The sequence below is a fragment of the Actinia tenebrosa genome, unplaced genomic scaffold (genome assembly GCF_029948245.1).
Source record: "Actinia tenebrosa isolate PJP-AT-01 unplaced genomic scaffold, QUT_ActTen_1.0 PGA_scaffold2__45_contigs__length_23673736, whole genome shotgun sequence".
In the NCBI taxonomy this organism is placed as follows: Eukaryota; Metazoa; Cnidaria; class Anthozoa; order Actiniaria; family Actiniidae; genus Actinia; species Actinia tenebrosa.
In genome coordinates, this window is record NW_028292579.1 from 4,509,824 (window position 1) to 4,527,402 (window position 17,579).

General features: G+C 36.6%; 1 protein-coding gene across 1 annotated transcript; it reads left to right on the forward strand.

Moving 5' to 3' along the window:
* Positions 1-14,895: 14,895 nt before the first annotated feature.
* Positions 14,896-16,470, forward strand: LOC116289598 (cannabinoid receptor 2-like). The gene has a single exon (XM_031696547.2). The coding sequence runs from the start codon at positions 15,221-15,223 to the stop codon at positions 16,154-16,156; it is 936 nt and encodes a 311-aa protein (XP_031552407.2). The 5' UTR covers positions 14,896-15,220; the 3' UTR covers positions 16,157-16,470.
* The last annotated feature ends 1,109 nt before the right edge of the window (positions 16,471-17,579 follow it).

The following is a 17,579-nucleotide window of genomic DNA, read 5'->3' on the forward strand; positions in this document are numbered from 1 at the left end:
AGAAAAGGGCGGGAAGAACAGGCGACAAGAATGCAAGGAAGGTAGCATCGCAAAGATAGCATCGCAAATGAACTCGATGCAGATGAAAAGATTGGACCTGATGTGTCTGATAAGCTTGCTAGCATAGTCAACAAGCAATGGTCTGAAAAATTAAATTCAGAAAAGTTATCTGATAAACTTATGAAACATGTGCGACCCGGGAATCTAAAAGTTCTGGTCCCAAGAGTAAACCCAGAGATATGGTCAAATATGAGCCACCATACTAAACGAGATGATCTCAGGAAAGCCAATCCTCAGAATACGGTCGCTAAGGTCGGATCTATCCTAGCAATATGCACAGACACTTTGCTGAAAAATCGACATGACGGCAATAACAAAGACCTAGACATCGATGAACTTGTGGGATTACATACCGATGCGATAGCACTACTATCGTCTTCGCCCTCAATCTTCCAACGCATCATGGACAACATCGTTCAAGGACTGGACTCAACATGTGCCTACCAAGATGATATTCTGGTCACTGGAAAGAATGACCAGGAATATTTGGCAAATCATGAAGCTGTGCTTAAGAGGTTGTCAAAGTCTGGAGTTCGCCTTAAAAGGGACTAATGTGTGTTTTTGGCCCTCCAGTCCCTTACCTCGGTTACAGGATCGACTCCAGTGGTCTCCACCCAGTCAAGGACAAACTGGAGGCTATCGCCAAGGCACCAGCACCAGGCAACGTGTCAGAGCTCAAGATCTATCTGGGCCTCTTGAACTACTACGGCAGGTTCCCCCTCAATCTGTCAACTGAGTTGGCCCCCCTTCATCAGTTGCTGAAGAAAAACTCAGGTTCCACTGGAACAGACTACAACAACAAGCCTTTGAGAGTTCCAAACAGTTGCTGATGGAGACATATCTTCTGGCTCACTTTGATCCCTCCAAAAAGGTGATCCTCTCCTGTGACGCAAGCCCATATAGTCTGGGTGCTGTTATCTTACATGACATCAATGGAATTGAGCGGCCAATCAGTTGTGCTTCACGCACGCTATCACCAGCTGAAAAACAGTATTCCCAACTTGAGAAAGAAGCATTGGCAGTAGTTTGGGGAGTGAAAACGTTTCACTCTTACCTTTATGGTCGTTATTTTATCATTAACAATGATCACAAACCACTCGAAACACTCCTCAGTGAGTACAAAAGCCTTCCCACACTTGCCTCTAGAAGAGTGCTGCGTTGGTCTCTAACACTTTCAGCCTATGACTATACCTTCAAGTATAGACCAGGAGCACAGTTAAACAATGCAGATGCTCTGAGTCGACTTCCTCTTGGTGCGTCACCAGTCAACGTTCCCGTGCCTGCAGGGACCGTACACCTCATGAACTTTCTAGACACCACACCAGTACAATCTAGTATGATTGCCACTCATACTAGAACTGAAAAGGTCCTGTCTCGAGTAATGTCTTCCCTTACAATGGGTTGGCCAAACCATGTCGAAGAAGATGAGCTGAAACCTTACTTTCTGCGAAGAACCGAGCTTAGTATATAAAAGAAATGTATTCTTCTGGGAAACCGTGTTGTCATCCCCACCTCTCTCAGGTCACGTGTCCTGGACATAATACATGGCACACGTGGGAATCGTCGAGATGAAAACTTTTGCCCGCCAGTATGTTTTCTGGCCCCATCTTGACAAGGACATTGAACTTTTAGTCAGAACATGTCCAACCTGTCAGCAGTCCAGGCCACAGTCATGGGCAGATAGCTGAAAACTCCACTGGACAACTTAAAGCCAAACCCACAGCAAGATGTTACCACAAAACACTGGAGTCAAAAAGAGCAGCATGACAAGATCTTTGTACACCGTACTTTTGCTCCAGGAATCAAGGGTATACAACTAATTATGGCAAAGGGGAAAAGTGGCTACCTGGAGTGATCGTCAGCCAAACCGGACCTGTTTCCTTTGTGGTGGAACGTTTGGAAGGAGGCATACCAAGATCAGTTGCGTAAACGTTATTCAGCTAACCCCAAGAGTCAACCTGACCCCTTCACAGTCAACGCTCCACTAACACAGGAGGTCTCCTCTCTTCCCACAAGGAAACACCACTTGAACAGAGTGAATGGTCCACGCAAAATTCAAGTGAAACGGCTGATTCCAGACCTTCTGCAGAACCAGCAGTACCTGAAACAGAAGCCCATGCTGAAGAACAAGCAGTCCCAGAGGAGCAACCAAGTACAACTCTTCGTCCTTCTACTAGGCCTCGCAGGCCTAAGAACATTCTGGATTTGTGAAATTTTTCCCGTTATGTTCTTACAGTTTGAAGTTGCTAATTTAGGAACATTGACACTTAAGGGGGAGAAATGCCTGACTAGAACAAGGGGAATTAAGAATGGACCAAAAGTTATTGATAAGCTTCCAAAAGCCACATAAAGCAATTTCCTGCCTAATAACATACATGAAAAAATTACTCAATTCTGATTGGGCAGTTTTGTTAAAACGTAATATAGTGCAAAAAAATGTAATTCAGTGCAGAAGAGTGTAACACATTGCAAATTAGAAACGGAATTCTCGCTTTTGAATGGATAATAAACAATAGAAAATGATTTTAGCCAATAAGATGACAGATTTCTAAAACGAAAATTTTGAGGAAAATTTGAAGCAAATCGAGGGGGGAAATGGCAGCCATTTTATCTTAGGTGAAAGTAAGCTAAGGTTTTACGGATTTTACTATCAAACAACTAAAAAACAGTTTAAAAAAGAATACACAAGTAAAAGTACATCGTGTAAATCTGAATCACTATTAATAAAGACATATGGATTAGCTGACTTTGCAGCTAACTGGAGTTGTATTAAGACTTTATATTGGAAAAAACTGATTATACCTGACAGTTGTTGAAAGTGTTCAGAAAACGTTGCGGCTCAGCTTGGGATCTTGTAGACAAAATATTTTGTAAACACTTACCACATCGTGTTCATTGGTCTTGCTCATAGTCTTTTTCGTTTCTATTTTAGTTTTTGCTTTACTTTGGCAGAGAATCGCTTGAGTATTTTCTTTAGATCGGCTGGCTCATTTCCCTCAGTTCATGTCATACTTTGTTTTCTTCTAACTATTTCTTCCATATATTCAGCAATTCAACAGTAGAAAAAACGTTTTCGTTTAAAATAGGCAACAACAAAGAAACTCTTTGAATTACATGTATTTTTAACCAACTAACATCTTTAACATCTTCGATGAATATCTTGGTATAGCTTGGAAAGTTTCCAAACGACGGTTTCCAATTGTTTGAGTTTGAATCTAAAGGTAAGCAAGGCTGAACGTGAAAAATTCTTCAGAATGTACTCTCGATAAAACAGGTGCACGAAATGTTCAGTTCAATCCATTAATCAATTGAAAAGAGTTGAGTGATTGAACAACCGAAACAAAAGGTAAGTGAGCCTCACCTCCTTTACTCGATGATTACATTTGTGTCTTTATTGGCGGTTTTATCGTAATTTCAAAAAACAATTATATGTAAGTGACAAGATTTAACAATCTATTGAGCCAGGTGTCAAGACCTTACTGTTTCTTCTTCAACTCTCCCTGTCTTTTATCCAGTCTCTCATTGAGGAAAAGAATTAACCCAGCAATGGCCGTAAAATAATACAAGATTTTGCCAGCATTCAACGCTGTGCGAGAGACTGACGACCCTGGTCGTGTCAAGTCACTTACAGTCAGATAAACTTCGAGTCTTTTTCCTTCATACTAACAACCATGGTTGCTAAATTTAACCACTTTTTTGATGAGGCTCTTCTTATTCGACTTTTTGCCTCATATTTAATGCTTAACTTGCTCGTAATGTTGCAATACAGACGGTTCTTAAAACCTATCCGATAAAAAACACATATCTTGTGTGAAAAATAGAAAAAGAAAAGCATATAGTAAAATGCATATAATTATTTTTTCCGGTCCAGTATCTTAAAAGATCGTGCGTTCTGAATGGCTGTTTGAGCGGGCGGTATTTTGTCAGTATCTGCCCGCGCTCGCGGTCCGGTATCCTTTGCCGCTAAACAAAAAAACGAAACACGATCTGCATTGGTGTCTGGTATATTCAACGGTACTAGTACACCTAAAGTAGATGGAGTTTTATACTTTCTTTCCGATTATTTGAAGCAAATGAACGTTATACCCGTTTTCTTATCTTATTTACGTGTTAGTGCTTTCCTGCTAAAATGTTGTTTTCCGCCTCCAAAATGTCAAAGGATTTTTTAAATAACCGATTTGTACCATATTCTATTCCAGTAATGGCCGTTTCTTACTATGCTCTGAACGTAGCGACAACAACAACGGTGCCGCGCGATGCTCATTACACCAGTAATACTCAACCGACTATCAAGGCCGCAGCGTTAATTTCGTTAATCAAATTCGCCTTACGCCGTACCATTAAAATTCCCCGGGTAGGCATCGGCGAGACAGCTTACCATTGTCCTCTAGTGTGCTTGCTTAATACAATTATTTTGTTTACACACAGATGACAAATGGAGCACCAACGTAAGCAAACGAACCAATCTCGTTTCAGTAAGCTGAATTCGGTCAGTCTTAATTTGCGGTCGTAATATGAGACATTAAAATGGGAAACTATCTATCATATCTCGACTGTTGTTTGTATTTTTAAAACATTTATTGATTTGAGCGTTGTTATTTTAAAGTTTTAATTGGCAAATTTCAACTTCAAATATGTTACCATAGTGTACACCTTCATTAAATATACACATTTTACTGTTTCCCACAAACAGTAATTTAATCATTTTAGGCCCAATTCAAACGTCGAATTACACATGTACCGAATCTAATGGCAAACAGGTTTTTCTCATAAGATTAGGCACATGAAATTGGACGTTTAAACTGGGTCCTCATGGTTTACATAAGGGTTATTTTAAATTTGTTTCTCATAATGGCCAGTTACGACAAATACACTCAAATGACTTCTGCGTTCATGGTTCCACTTGAGTTTGGATCATATGCTGACGCCATTTCATGTTATATAAGAGTACAGACCAGAGAAAAGGACCCTCGATTTGCTAAGTTTCACACAAGCATTATTTCAAAAGCATCACCGAATCTAATGGAAATAAAATCAAACTATAGGCTAGATTCCGCACATGTAAAATTTGACGTTTTAAACTGTCTCCTCATGGTTTATATGAGGGTTGTAATCAGTTTTCTTTTCTAATAATGGCCAGCATTTAGTATTACTTCTTACAACAAATACACTCAAATGACTTTCCCACCCATACTAAAAGCGCTTTAATTGGTGTCGACATGCGGAACGAATATCCGCAAACCTTATCAAATAAATTAGTGGGTTTATACTGGAGTTAAAACATATTAGGATAACTCCTACTGCATAAAGAACATTTTTTTGGTCTTGAACTAAGATTTTCCCGAAAAGAAAAACACACAATAAAGGTACATTGCAAAATAGAAGACAGACTAGTACCACAAGCATCATCTTCAAAGTTTTCTTGTATCTGACAACATCAAAGTCACCAGCCAACGGGTTTGGTTGTTGGGCGTGAACTTGAACTGTGTGAAGACGAAGTGCTCTGAAAGACTTGATGTAGAAAACGCAGGTTGTTAACAAGAGAGTCATGTAACAAAAGTTAATTCCCAGCATAAAAATCTTTTGGTACTCTCCAAAGATATTTAAACTTGCTCCCAGGAAAGCCAAAACACAAACGAAAGCAATCATGTAGCGAACTCGTTTCTTGGTGACAATAATCGGGTATCGATGTCTTAGAGTAAGCGCCAAGTATCTGTCTATACTGATACACGTTACAATAAGCAGTGAAAGCGAACCAAGGGCAATGAAAAAGAATAAGAATAAATAACTACATATGCACAATCCTCGAATATTGCCATGCAAGATGAAAGTACTGCCTATAATCAGTATCGGAGGAAATACCAAACCAACCAGGAGATCAGTGAAACCTAAACTTGTTATCAGTAAGTAGGATGGCGTTTGTAGGTTCTGGGATCTCAAGATGGCCACGATAATCATTCCATTCCCGAGTGTTGCAGTGACTGCTAAAATAGCATTCACAAAAATATTAATACTAAACACATCTATCAACTTTGACGTATTACTCATAACATCTTCGAGGAATAACTTGGTATAGCTCAGACAATTTTCAAACGACTCATTCATGTTTGAGTTTGAATCTAAAGGCAAACAAGGCTGAACGTGAAAAGTTCTCCAGGATGTGCTTGCGATATAACAGGTGCACGAAACGTTCAGTTCAATCCATTAATCAATTGAGAATAGTTCCGGGGTTGAACCATTGAAAACAAAAGGTAAGTGAGCATTACCTCTTTAGCTCCATGATTATATTTGTGTTTTTATTGGCTGTCGATGACAGGAAAATTAGTAAAAAAATTGTTGAACAATTGAAACAAATTTATGATTGCTAGTGCACTGTGTGACAAGATCACGAAAAGAGTCTATTGGGCCTGCTGTCTCTTGCCTTTTATCCATTCTCTCATTAAGGAAAAGGCTTAACACAGCAATGGTTGTAGAATAATATGTTTTTGCCAGCATTAAACACTGAGTATCAAAGATCTTATCTTAGTAATAATGTTCATTTTTGTAGTGTAGGCAACTGTATGTCGGATCCATGTGAAGTTAGATGTGGAGTCCCTCAGTGGTCCAACTTAGGCCCCCTCTTATTTGTCGTATATAAATGACCTGCCACAGTGTTTAAAGCATTCTACTCCAAGAATGTTTGCTGATGACACGACTGTTACTGTTGCTAGGGATAATATAAAGTAAATTGAACTCAGTAGAACAAGTAACCTAGGAAGTAATCCTCAGTGAATGGTTCTTGGCAAACAAACTAAATCTTAATGAAAAAGAAAAAAAACTGAGTATATGCTTTTAGCATCAGATCCAAAACTATCAAGCATATGTTACAATCCTGAATTAATGATTTCAGATTCTTCTATTTACAAAGTTAATACAGTAAACCCATTAGGTGTATTCATTGATGAAAGACTCTCTTGGTCTGACCATATTGATCACATTGCTAAGAGGGTCTACAGTCATCTAAAGCAGGCCTAAGAAATATCTTAAAAGCCTTTTAGAAATAAGGAAACATTATTCACTATAATCCAATTACAACCACAATTTGATTATTGTGATGTATCAGGGGATAATGAGTGACAAAAAGTTAAGACGTTTCAATGACATCTTGTCATCATTATCAAGTAATGAGAAAACATAATATTTAGTTTATTTAAGTAATGAGATTCATGTGGGGAGACGCTAGAGAAATCTATAGATATCAAAACACATCGTTCTTTATGAGTCTCTATGAATTTTGGAAACATTATTCACTATAATCCAATTACAACCACAATTTGATTATTGTGATGTATCAGGGGATAATGAGTGACAAAAAGTTAAGACGTTTCAATGACATCTTGTCATCATTATCAAGTAATGAGAAAACATAATATTTAGTTTATTTAAGTAATGAGATTCATGTGGGGAGACGCTAGAGAAATCTATAGATATCAAAACACATCGTTCTTTATGAGTCTCTATGAATTTTGGCCAAATAATACAACTAAGAGTTTTAATAATACACTGAACAAACATACATTAAGAGGAAATATTTTTCAATAATGAGCAATAATGGCAAAAGCGCCAAAAACTAGACTTTCGTATTTGATCCAATTTTCGTTTTGGGTTAACACTCAAAACCTTTTTCAAAGAGTTAGAAACTGATGTACTATGATAAAATGCCTGTTTGAAGCGGTATTTTCTATTGTACAAAAATGTTTTGTTGCATTTGTGTTAGAATGTCGCTTTATCAGGCTCTTTCATAGAAAATATATGGGAAATAAACAAATAAAGGCCTAAACCTCAATTTCGAATAAAATGTTTGCTTTGGGTAAACACTTTGATTCCACTTTCATCGGTGATTTCCACTTCCACACAAGTTAAACTTTCTGAATAACAAGATTTTAGCCTTGTACAAAAGCCTTGATTCAAGTCAAGCCACCTGACTAACAGATCAGTCAGGTTATAAGAGTAAAGAGTTAAAAGAGAGTGGTAGTTTAATCTAATCTATGGGCTGTCAAAGTAGGAATATCACAGATTGCGTAAATATAGCTTTTCATAAGAACAACTGATGACACGCCTTGCGAATATCCGCAAACCTTATCAAATAAATAACTGGGTTTATACTGGAATTAAGACACATCAGAGTAATCGATGAAAAAAATATATTGATAAATGGTTCTTTTTTAAAGAACGTTATAACCGCAACTGTACAAGTCAATGGTACATAGCAGATAAGAAGACACGCTAGTACCACAAGCATCGTCTTTAAAGTTTTCTTGTATCTGACAACATCAAAGTTACCGGCCAAAGGGTTTGGTTGTTGGATGTGAACTTGGACTGTGTAAAGATGAAGAGCTTTGAAAGACTTGATGTAGCAGTAAAAGATCACTAACAAGAGGACTGAGGCTAAAATGTCTCCCACTATTATTAAAAAACCCACAGAATTTTCTACAAATGTTAAAGATGCTAACAACACAGCAAAGATCCATAGGCCAACGATCGATGAGCGGACTCGTTTCTTGGTGACAATGATAGTGTATCGATGTCTTAGAGTAAGCGCCAAGTATCTGTCTATACTGATACATGTGACCATCACCAGAGAAACAAAACCAAAACAAGACGAAAGGAAAATGTGCAGTATAGCCAATCTACAGATTCCCTTGTAATTTTTCTGCAAGTAGTAGGTGCCCCAAATTATCTGGAATGGATGAAATACTAAACCAACCAGGAGATCTGTGAAGGCTAAACTTGTTATCAGTAAGTAGGACGGCGTTTGTAGGTTCTGGGATCTCAAGATGGCCACGATAATCATTGTATTTCCAAAAGTTGCAGAAATACTAAGAATGCCATTTAGAATAACGTCAATAGTTATGCTTTGAACAAAGTTTCTACTGCTAAGACTGCGAGCAAATGCTGTTCCCATACCTGGACAGTTTTGCAAATCCTGACTTATGTTCATATTATTTTTTACAGTCTTTCCTTTCTAAACTATCTTCCAGTCTTCTTGTCTTACTTTGTTGGGTTCTTCACTGGACCAGTTTGTTGTGGTTCTCGATACTCGCAACTCAATGCAAGCCCCTTTGGTTTTGGAAGAAACCTCGGAAGGCTTTGTTATTACAATTACAAACTGCTTTTTCTTCTGAGATCAAAACAAATTTGACGACAGCTGACAAAAAGAAAATCTTCTATAAGGTGTTATTAAATTGTATTTTCCAGTGACCAGTCGGAGTTGTTCAAAGACTTCAATAACCCTTTATTTAAAAGATAAATAGATCTTCCATGAAAGGTATAAATAAAAGTTTTAATTAGACATGAGCAAACATACATTAATATAAAGTCAAGCCACCTGACTCCATATCAGATCATTCAGGTTATAAGAGTAAAGAGTGTAAAGAAGATGGTAGGATTTTGAAGCAAACATTAAATGAATGAGAGCTATAATATGTTTTATCATTATCTTAGCATAAAAGATTCCTTAAAAACTGATAACACGCGTTGCGAATATCTGTTAATATTTAATAATAAATAATAATATTAAATGTAAATATTTAAATATTGTTTTATATTAATAAGTACTGAATAAAATATTATTCGATTTTTCTGATTATTCGATTTTTCTGATTATTCGATTTTTCTGATTATTCGATTTTTCTGATTATTCGATTTTTCTGATTATTCGATTTTGAACCTGAACTCTTCGATTTTTATGATTATTCGATTTTTATGATTATTCGATTTGAACCTGAACTCTTCGATTTTTCTGACTATTCGATTTTTCTGATTATTCGATTTTTAACCTGAACTATTCAATTTTTCTGATTATTCGATTTTTAACCTGAACTATTTAATTTTTCTGATTATTCGATTTTTAACCTGAACTATTCAATTTTTCTGATTATTCGATTTTTAACCTGAACTATTCAATTTTTCTGATTATTCGATTTTTCTGATTATTGGATTTTTAACCTGAACTATTCAATTTTTCTGATTATTCGATTTTTAACCTGAACTATTTAATTTTTATTATTAGAATCGTCCGCTTGAGCCCATTTGTGCACCTTGAAGATAAGAGCCCCAAATTGATGTTTGTCAATCCGCCAAGGAATAGCAATGCCACCAATCCTCTGACCACAAAATCTTCGACAACCATGGATATGACACGTGTGAGTGAGTTTAATCTAAGGTGTTTACTAAAGTTAGTCCCTGGTTCAAATTTAGATATAGGAATTTCGTCAGTACGCTTCCACGAAGGCGGAAATTTTTGTTGAGGAAAAGAAATCAGTGTTGATGATGGAACACACAGGTAGAACCAGAACTTCCGCAAACTCCGTGAGGCTCAGCAAGCTCGAACAGACTTCAGCCTTAGTAAGTTCAGGTACTAGAGATTCAGCTTTAAAAGAGGAAGATTGTCAAGAGGTTGTTTGGCTACTTCTTATCATCAATAAGAGGACAGACAGATAAAGCTGACGTCAACGAGCGCGCGCTCTTTGCGTTGGTTGTTTTGATCGCTAAAAATGAGAAGTTTTTATCGTTTTTGTTATTGTAAAAAACAAATTGACATCAGATTTTTATGTGTCTGTCCTCTTATTGACAATAAATTTCGCCATCACATTGTCAAAGTATGTAGTATGCGGATCCACTCGGCTACACCTCGTGGATCCACACTACTTTGACAATGTGATGACGCAATTTATTGTCAATAAGAGGACAGACACATAAAAATCTGATGTCAATTTGTTAAGTAGACTTGCATAGGTTCTAAGAATGCGTTATTAATCAAGACGGCGATCTCCTAGTGCGAAAAATTGTCAATGCCTCCAGTGAATCTATGAACACAGATCCTCGGACCCAGTAGCGGGGACCACGCCAACTTTTTCGCTTCCCGCCACTACTGACTTGGCTTCGCATCCTTTAGATGTTGAACTCAGTTTCTGGAAGAAGAATTTTCTGCGAAACATCTTCCTTTCCTGGTTAACAAGATTGCGCTAGTGACGGCACTGTTCCATGTTCCTGTTAGCTTAGGCTTTCTAACCAAGTTTCGCGATATTTTTTAATACGACGGTAATCCACGGCGAATAGTCAAAAAAATCGAACAGCTCAGGTTAAAAATCGAATATTGAGAAAAATCGAAAAGGTCAGGTTAAAAATCGAATATTGAGAAAAATCGAATAGGTCAGGTTAAAAATCGAATATTGTTAAAAATCGAATATTGAGAAAAATCGAAAAGTTCAGGTTAAAAATCGAATAATCAGAAAAATCGAATAGTGCAGGTTAAAAATCGAATATTGAGAAAAATCGAAAAGTTCAGGTTAAAAATCGAATAATCAGAAAAATCGAATAACTCAGGTTAAAAATCGAATATTGTGAAAAATCGAAACGTTCAGGTTGAAAATCAAATAATCCGCAGAAGAAGCGAATAGTTCTGGATAAAAACTGACTCTTCTGTTATGAAGTGAGTCAGGTGAGTCAAGTCCAACCGTCAGGTGCCTTGACTTAATGTAATGTTTGTCCATGTCCTATTAAAACTTTTATTTCTATTTTTAGTAAAAAAAATTAAAAAAAATCATAATATAATAAAAAAACCGGTGTCCAAGTTCACGCCTAACAACCAAACCCGTTGGCTGGTAACTTTGATGTTGTCAGATACAAGAAAACTTTGAAGACGATGCTTGAGGTACTAGCACTTGACTTCTTTTGTGCTACGTACCTTTCATCTATGCAGTTCTGGCACCTATACTTTCAGGTTTTAGAAAACAGTTAGTTTTCCGTATTGTAATCCAGAAGGCTTCAATAAGAGGCTACGCGGGGAGGAATATAATTTTCCAGCCAGCCAACATATGACTGCCTCGTGAGAAAGGTCCATTGAGAAGATTTCCATAGGTTTTTATTTACAACACTGATTGATGTTTGACGGCGTATCCCGCCTATGCATTTGTTAGAAGATAATATAGGTAAGTTGTAGTGCTTGGGAACGAGGTTATTCCGGGCGAAAGCCCTTGGAATTAAATTCGGAAAAATTAATTTCCGACCTCGCTGGGAGGTCGGAAATTAATTTTTCCGAATTTAATTCCAAGGGCTTTCGCCCGGAATAACCTCGTTCCCAAGCACTACAACTTACCTATATTATCTTCTACTATTTCATTAGTGCCACGCGGTCCACATACTTTCATCTATGCATTTGTTAGAGAAGACATTACGAAGTAGTAGTTTTAATGTTCTTGATGTTGCCAACATATGCTATTGGCAGTCGTTGGAACATCCTCCATCCATAGACAAGATCTATATATTGATTAACATGACAACGTAAACAAAAACATGAACATTTTAATTTAAAGTATATCACTAGCTTTTTACCGCAATGTTTTTCTTATTAAAATCAATACAGATGCTTCCTAGATGTTCCTTAGCATCAATTTATGAAGACGCAAAAACAGATGTCTAAGCTATCCTTTGGCATATTGACACTGGTAGAAAATTATACAAGTTTTTACAACAATTTCGTAACAAACCTCAATCGAACGTTACTAGCATGTACTTATTACGCAGAGTCGTGGCATAGTTATCTTTTGGTTCATTTGGATTTAACTGAAGATTTCGTGCACCTGTTTTATTGCAACTATATTCTGGAGAAATCTTCACGTTCAGCCTTGCTTGCTATTAGATTTAAGCTCAAACATGGATAGGTCGTTCGAAAACTGTCCAAGAATTGCCCAGGTATTCATCGAAAAAGTTACTAGAAATAGGCCCGAGTGGGTAGATGCTGGTAACATTATTAATATTTTTGTGAATGCTATTTTAGCAGTCACTGCAACACTTGGGAATGGAATGATTATCGTGGCCATCTTGAGATCCCAGAACCTACAAACGCCATCCTACTTACTGATAACCACTTTAGCTTTTGCAGATTTACTGTTTGGTTTGATGATTCATCCTTTACACATCGTAGGTGGTACTTTCTTCTTGCAAGGCAATATACGAGGGCTATGCGCAATGGCTTCTTTATACATATTCTTTGGATTGTTCCTTGGATCTGTTTCAGTCATGATTGTCACATGTATCAGTATAGACAGATACTTGGCGCTTACTCTTAGACATCGATACACCATCATTGTCACCAAGAAACGAGTTCGTTACATGATTGTTTTCGTTTGTGTTTTGGCTTTCCTGGGAGCATTTCCAAATATCTTTGAAAAGTACTTCGATATTTTTTCCCGTGCAATGTTCTCTTGTTACATGGCTCTCCTTTTAATAACCTGTGTATTCTACATCAAGTCTTTCAGAGCTCTTCATCTTTACACAGTCCAAGTTCACGCCCAACAACCAAACCCGTTGGCTATTAACTTTGATGTTGTCAGATACAAGAAAACTTTAAAGACGATGCTTTTAGTACTAGCATGTCTTTTGATCTGCTATGTACCGTCAATTTGTGCTTTTTCAATGTGGAAAATGTTAGATAACCGAAAGGGAGAATTGGTCGTTTATTTTACAACCATTACTCTGATATGTCTTAATTCCAGTATAAACCCAATCATTTATTTGATAAGGTTTGCAGATATTCGCAACGCGTGTCATCAGTTGTTTAGGAATCTTCTACACTAATTTCATGAGAATCCATATTCACGCAATAATATTCCTACTAAGAATATTTCACAGATTATATTTAACAGATCTCATCAATGAAAATTTAGCAATTGTTTCATAGAGTGATTCTTCCATGAAATTTCCCTGCTACCAGAGTCTCCCTCGTTGGCGATTCAGAGAAAATGGGAAAATCGCCAAGGAGGGAGACTCTGCTAGCAAGGAACCATGGAATCCAATTGGAATTTATTGGAGTTAATATTTTTCTATTTTTATGGAATTTTATGGAATTTTAAAAAAATTAATGCTTGAAAGAAATTTATTGCTCTCATTAATTTTATATTGGAGTCAAAATTCTTTTCACTCTACTCAAAGCCTGACTCATCTGGTATGAAGTGAGTCAGGTGGCTTGACTTTATATTAATGTATGTTTGTTCAATGTATTAATAAAACTTCTATTCGAGTTTAAATTAAAGAACCATGCATCATCCTTATAAAAAAAGTTATTTGTATATATATATATATATATATACACACTTGATTGCAGAAAGGTTGTAGTATACATTTATACAAATACCTAATTTATTCAGTATATTTAATGATATGCAAAACAGAAAACTCGCTTTATTCATTATTTGTCTCATTCAATGAACGTCAAAATATATTATTCTCGTGTTTTACATCCTACGGATTATAAATCAATTGGTTCTGAGGGTTAAAAAAGTAAAATTGAAATATGCATCTCATTAGGTATTTGTATAAATGCATAAATATATACTACAACGTTTCTGCAATCGAGTGTATATGTACACACACACACACACACACACACACACACACACACACACACACACACACAGCCATTTGCAAAAATTACGGCCGTTTCAAATATACATACAAGTATATCAAAAGCATATCAGACAGGGCGGGATATCTTTCTTGATATTTTTTTCAGAAAGCCCTAGTGATAGACAATTCAAAATAAAATATCAGGGATGATATCCCATCATTTTTGATATGCTTTTGATATACTTGTATATATATTGGAAGCGGCCATAATTTTTGCAAATGGCTGTATATATATATATATATATGAAGCCTGTCAAGAGGTCTATTGAAGTGTTTGATTAACGTGTTTGGAATGATAAACAAATTAAAATTTAACCAGTAATACCACTGAGGAGTTTTTATTAAGTTTTGAATTGACATTGGTTGGTGATCAGTTGGCAGCGTATCGTGATGCAGGCATCTGTTCCATAAAAAAGTAGTTGGTTAGAGCAAGAGATTAAAAGGCATGTGAAGGTCGTTTCCTCAAACCTTGAGTTGCTTCTTCTTTCAATTGTCCTCAAATTTGTTACGTATTTTAGACTTGAGCATAGTAGAAACAACAGTTTTTAAATGTGAGAACAACTGGAAAGTCCTGAGTTTCTTCCAAAACCCAAGGGGCTTGCATTGAGCTGCGAGTATCGAGAACCACAACAAACTGGTCCAGTGAAGATCCCAACAAAGTAAGACAAGAAGACTGGAAGATAGTTTAGAAAGGAAAGACTGTGAAAACAATATGAACATAAGTCAGGATTTGCAGAACTGTCCAGGTATGACAACGACAATTGCTCACAGTCTTAGCAGCAGAAACTTTGTTCAAAGCATAACTATTGACGTTATTCTAAATGGCATTCTTAGTATTTCTGCAACTTTTGGAAATACAATGATTATAGTGGCCATCTTGAGATCCCAGAACCTACAAACGCCATCCTACTTACTGATAACAAGTTTAGCCTTCACTGATCTCCTGGTTGGTTTAGTATTTCATCCATTCCAGATAATTTTGGGCACCTACTACTTGCAGAAAAATTACAAGAGATTCTGCAGATTGGCTATACTGCACATTTTCCTTTTGTCTTATTTTGGTTTTGTTTCTCTGGTGATGGTCACATGCATCAGTATAGACAGATACTTGGCGCTTACCCTAAGACATCGATACACCATTATTGTCACCAGGAAACGAGTCCGCTCATCGATCGTTAGCTTATGGATCTTTGCTGTGTTGTTAGCATCTTTAACATTAATAGAAAATTCTGTGGGTTTTTTGATGAAAGTGGCAGTCATTCTAGCCTCAGTCCTCTTATTAGTCATCTTATATTGCTACATCAAGTCTTTCAGAGCTCTCCATCTTTACACAGTCCAAATTCACATCCAACAACCAAACCCGTTAGCTGGTAACTTTGATGTTGCCAGATACAAGAAAACTTTGAAGACGATGCTTGTGGTACTAGGATGTCTTCTTTCGTGTTATTTACCCCTGGTATGTTCGATTGCAGGTCAAATGGTTTTTAAAGAGGAGCCAGTTACTATGTTTTATTTTGCAGCGATTACTCTGATGTGTCTTAATTCCAGCATAAACCCAGTTATTTATTTGATAAGGTTTGGGGATATTCGTAACGCGAGTCAAGAAATGTTGAGGATTTTCATACAGTCATTGAGACATCGCCATTAATAAATTTCTGTTTTTTATGACGGCTCGATTCTGTTCGTTGCCAATTCTTTTGCTCTAACAGGCGTTAAGCTGTAGCTGTACTAAAGGGATAAATGGGGAGAGTACCTCTTGTGTAGTGCATAAAATGTCGGTGAGAAAACTGAAAAAGGGGATCCAAAACATTGATTTGTATACGACAGTCTTAACAACCAAGTGTTTTATTTGAAAAAGAACATATATGAGTTTGGATAGACAGGTGTCCAAGGTTATTAGTCATGTGTAAGTAAAACACCGACCGCGTAGACAAGAATTATCAATAGCGAAGATTGTTTATTCCTTCCATCATATTTGTTAACGAAATATAAATATGATAAGCTTATATTATTGATGTCTTATTAATGAAATAAGTCTTTGTAATTCAAGGAGAATTGATTACTTCGAAGTAAACCTTGCAGGATGTCAATATTAAAGCGAGGAGATTGTCAAATTTTCTGACAAAACCATCCCACCTCCTTATCTCCAGTGCTTTATTTAACTGGGCAAGCTTTATCGGATAGCAACCTTTCTTACCAATTATATGTTAACGAATACTTTAAGGCCCAACAACCAAAACCGTTGGCTGGTATCTCGGATGTTGTCAGATATAAGAAAGAGGATGCTTGTGGTACTAGCCTGTCTTACTCTGTTCCTATTACCAGCTGTTTCTATTGTTGCACTAGCACACTTTTAGGTCAAGGAATCGATTATTTTGCCCTTTTTTTTTCTTTTCTTTTCTTTTCTTTTTTTAATCTTTTTGCATCGCTTACTCTGTTTTTGTTTTTTTTTCTTCTTGATTCCAGTATAAATCTGGTCGTTCATTGGGCAAGGTTTGGGGATATTAACAGCGAATATCACCAATGTTATGTCAATTCCTAAGCTTCTTTTTTTAAATTATCTAACGAAGCAAACTCGCCATCTCTCTGATATATATACCATATACCCATATTCCCTACTGGAAAGTGTTGTATAACGATTTTATTCTCAACATTTGTCTGTAAAGCTTTCGCGCTTTATTTTCGCAATAACTATATCTGCCCACCTGGTGCGTGCAAAAAAAAATTTAAATTAAATTTTATTTATCCGACCTTTGTCATTTCAAAACTATTGTTAACTGTTTGCATTCATGTGGGTGGATTATATTCTTGTTTAGCAAGTCAAGAGAGATCTATTTTAATTAAGACGTTAACGCGATTATTAGAAAAGGAATTGATTTTAAATCGATGAGAAGTTCCAGGGTGGACACTGTTAGAGGTAGATTTGCTACATTTCAGTCACGATTTTTTCCCCAGAATTTGACCTCGAGATTTTGAGGGAAAAAAATAAGAAAGAAACGGTCCAAATCTTGAGCATAGACGACTGAACTTTTGACCTATATCAGCGACAGAGAGGAAGATTCACTGCTCTT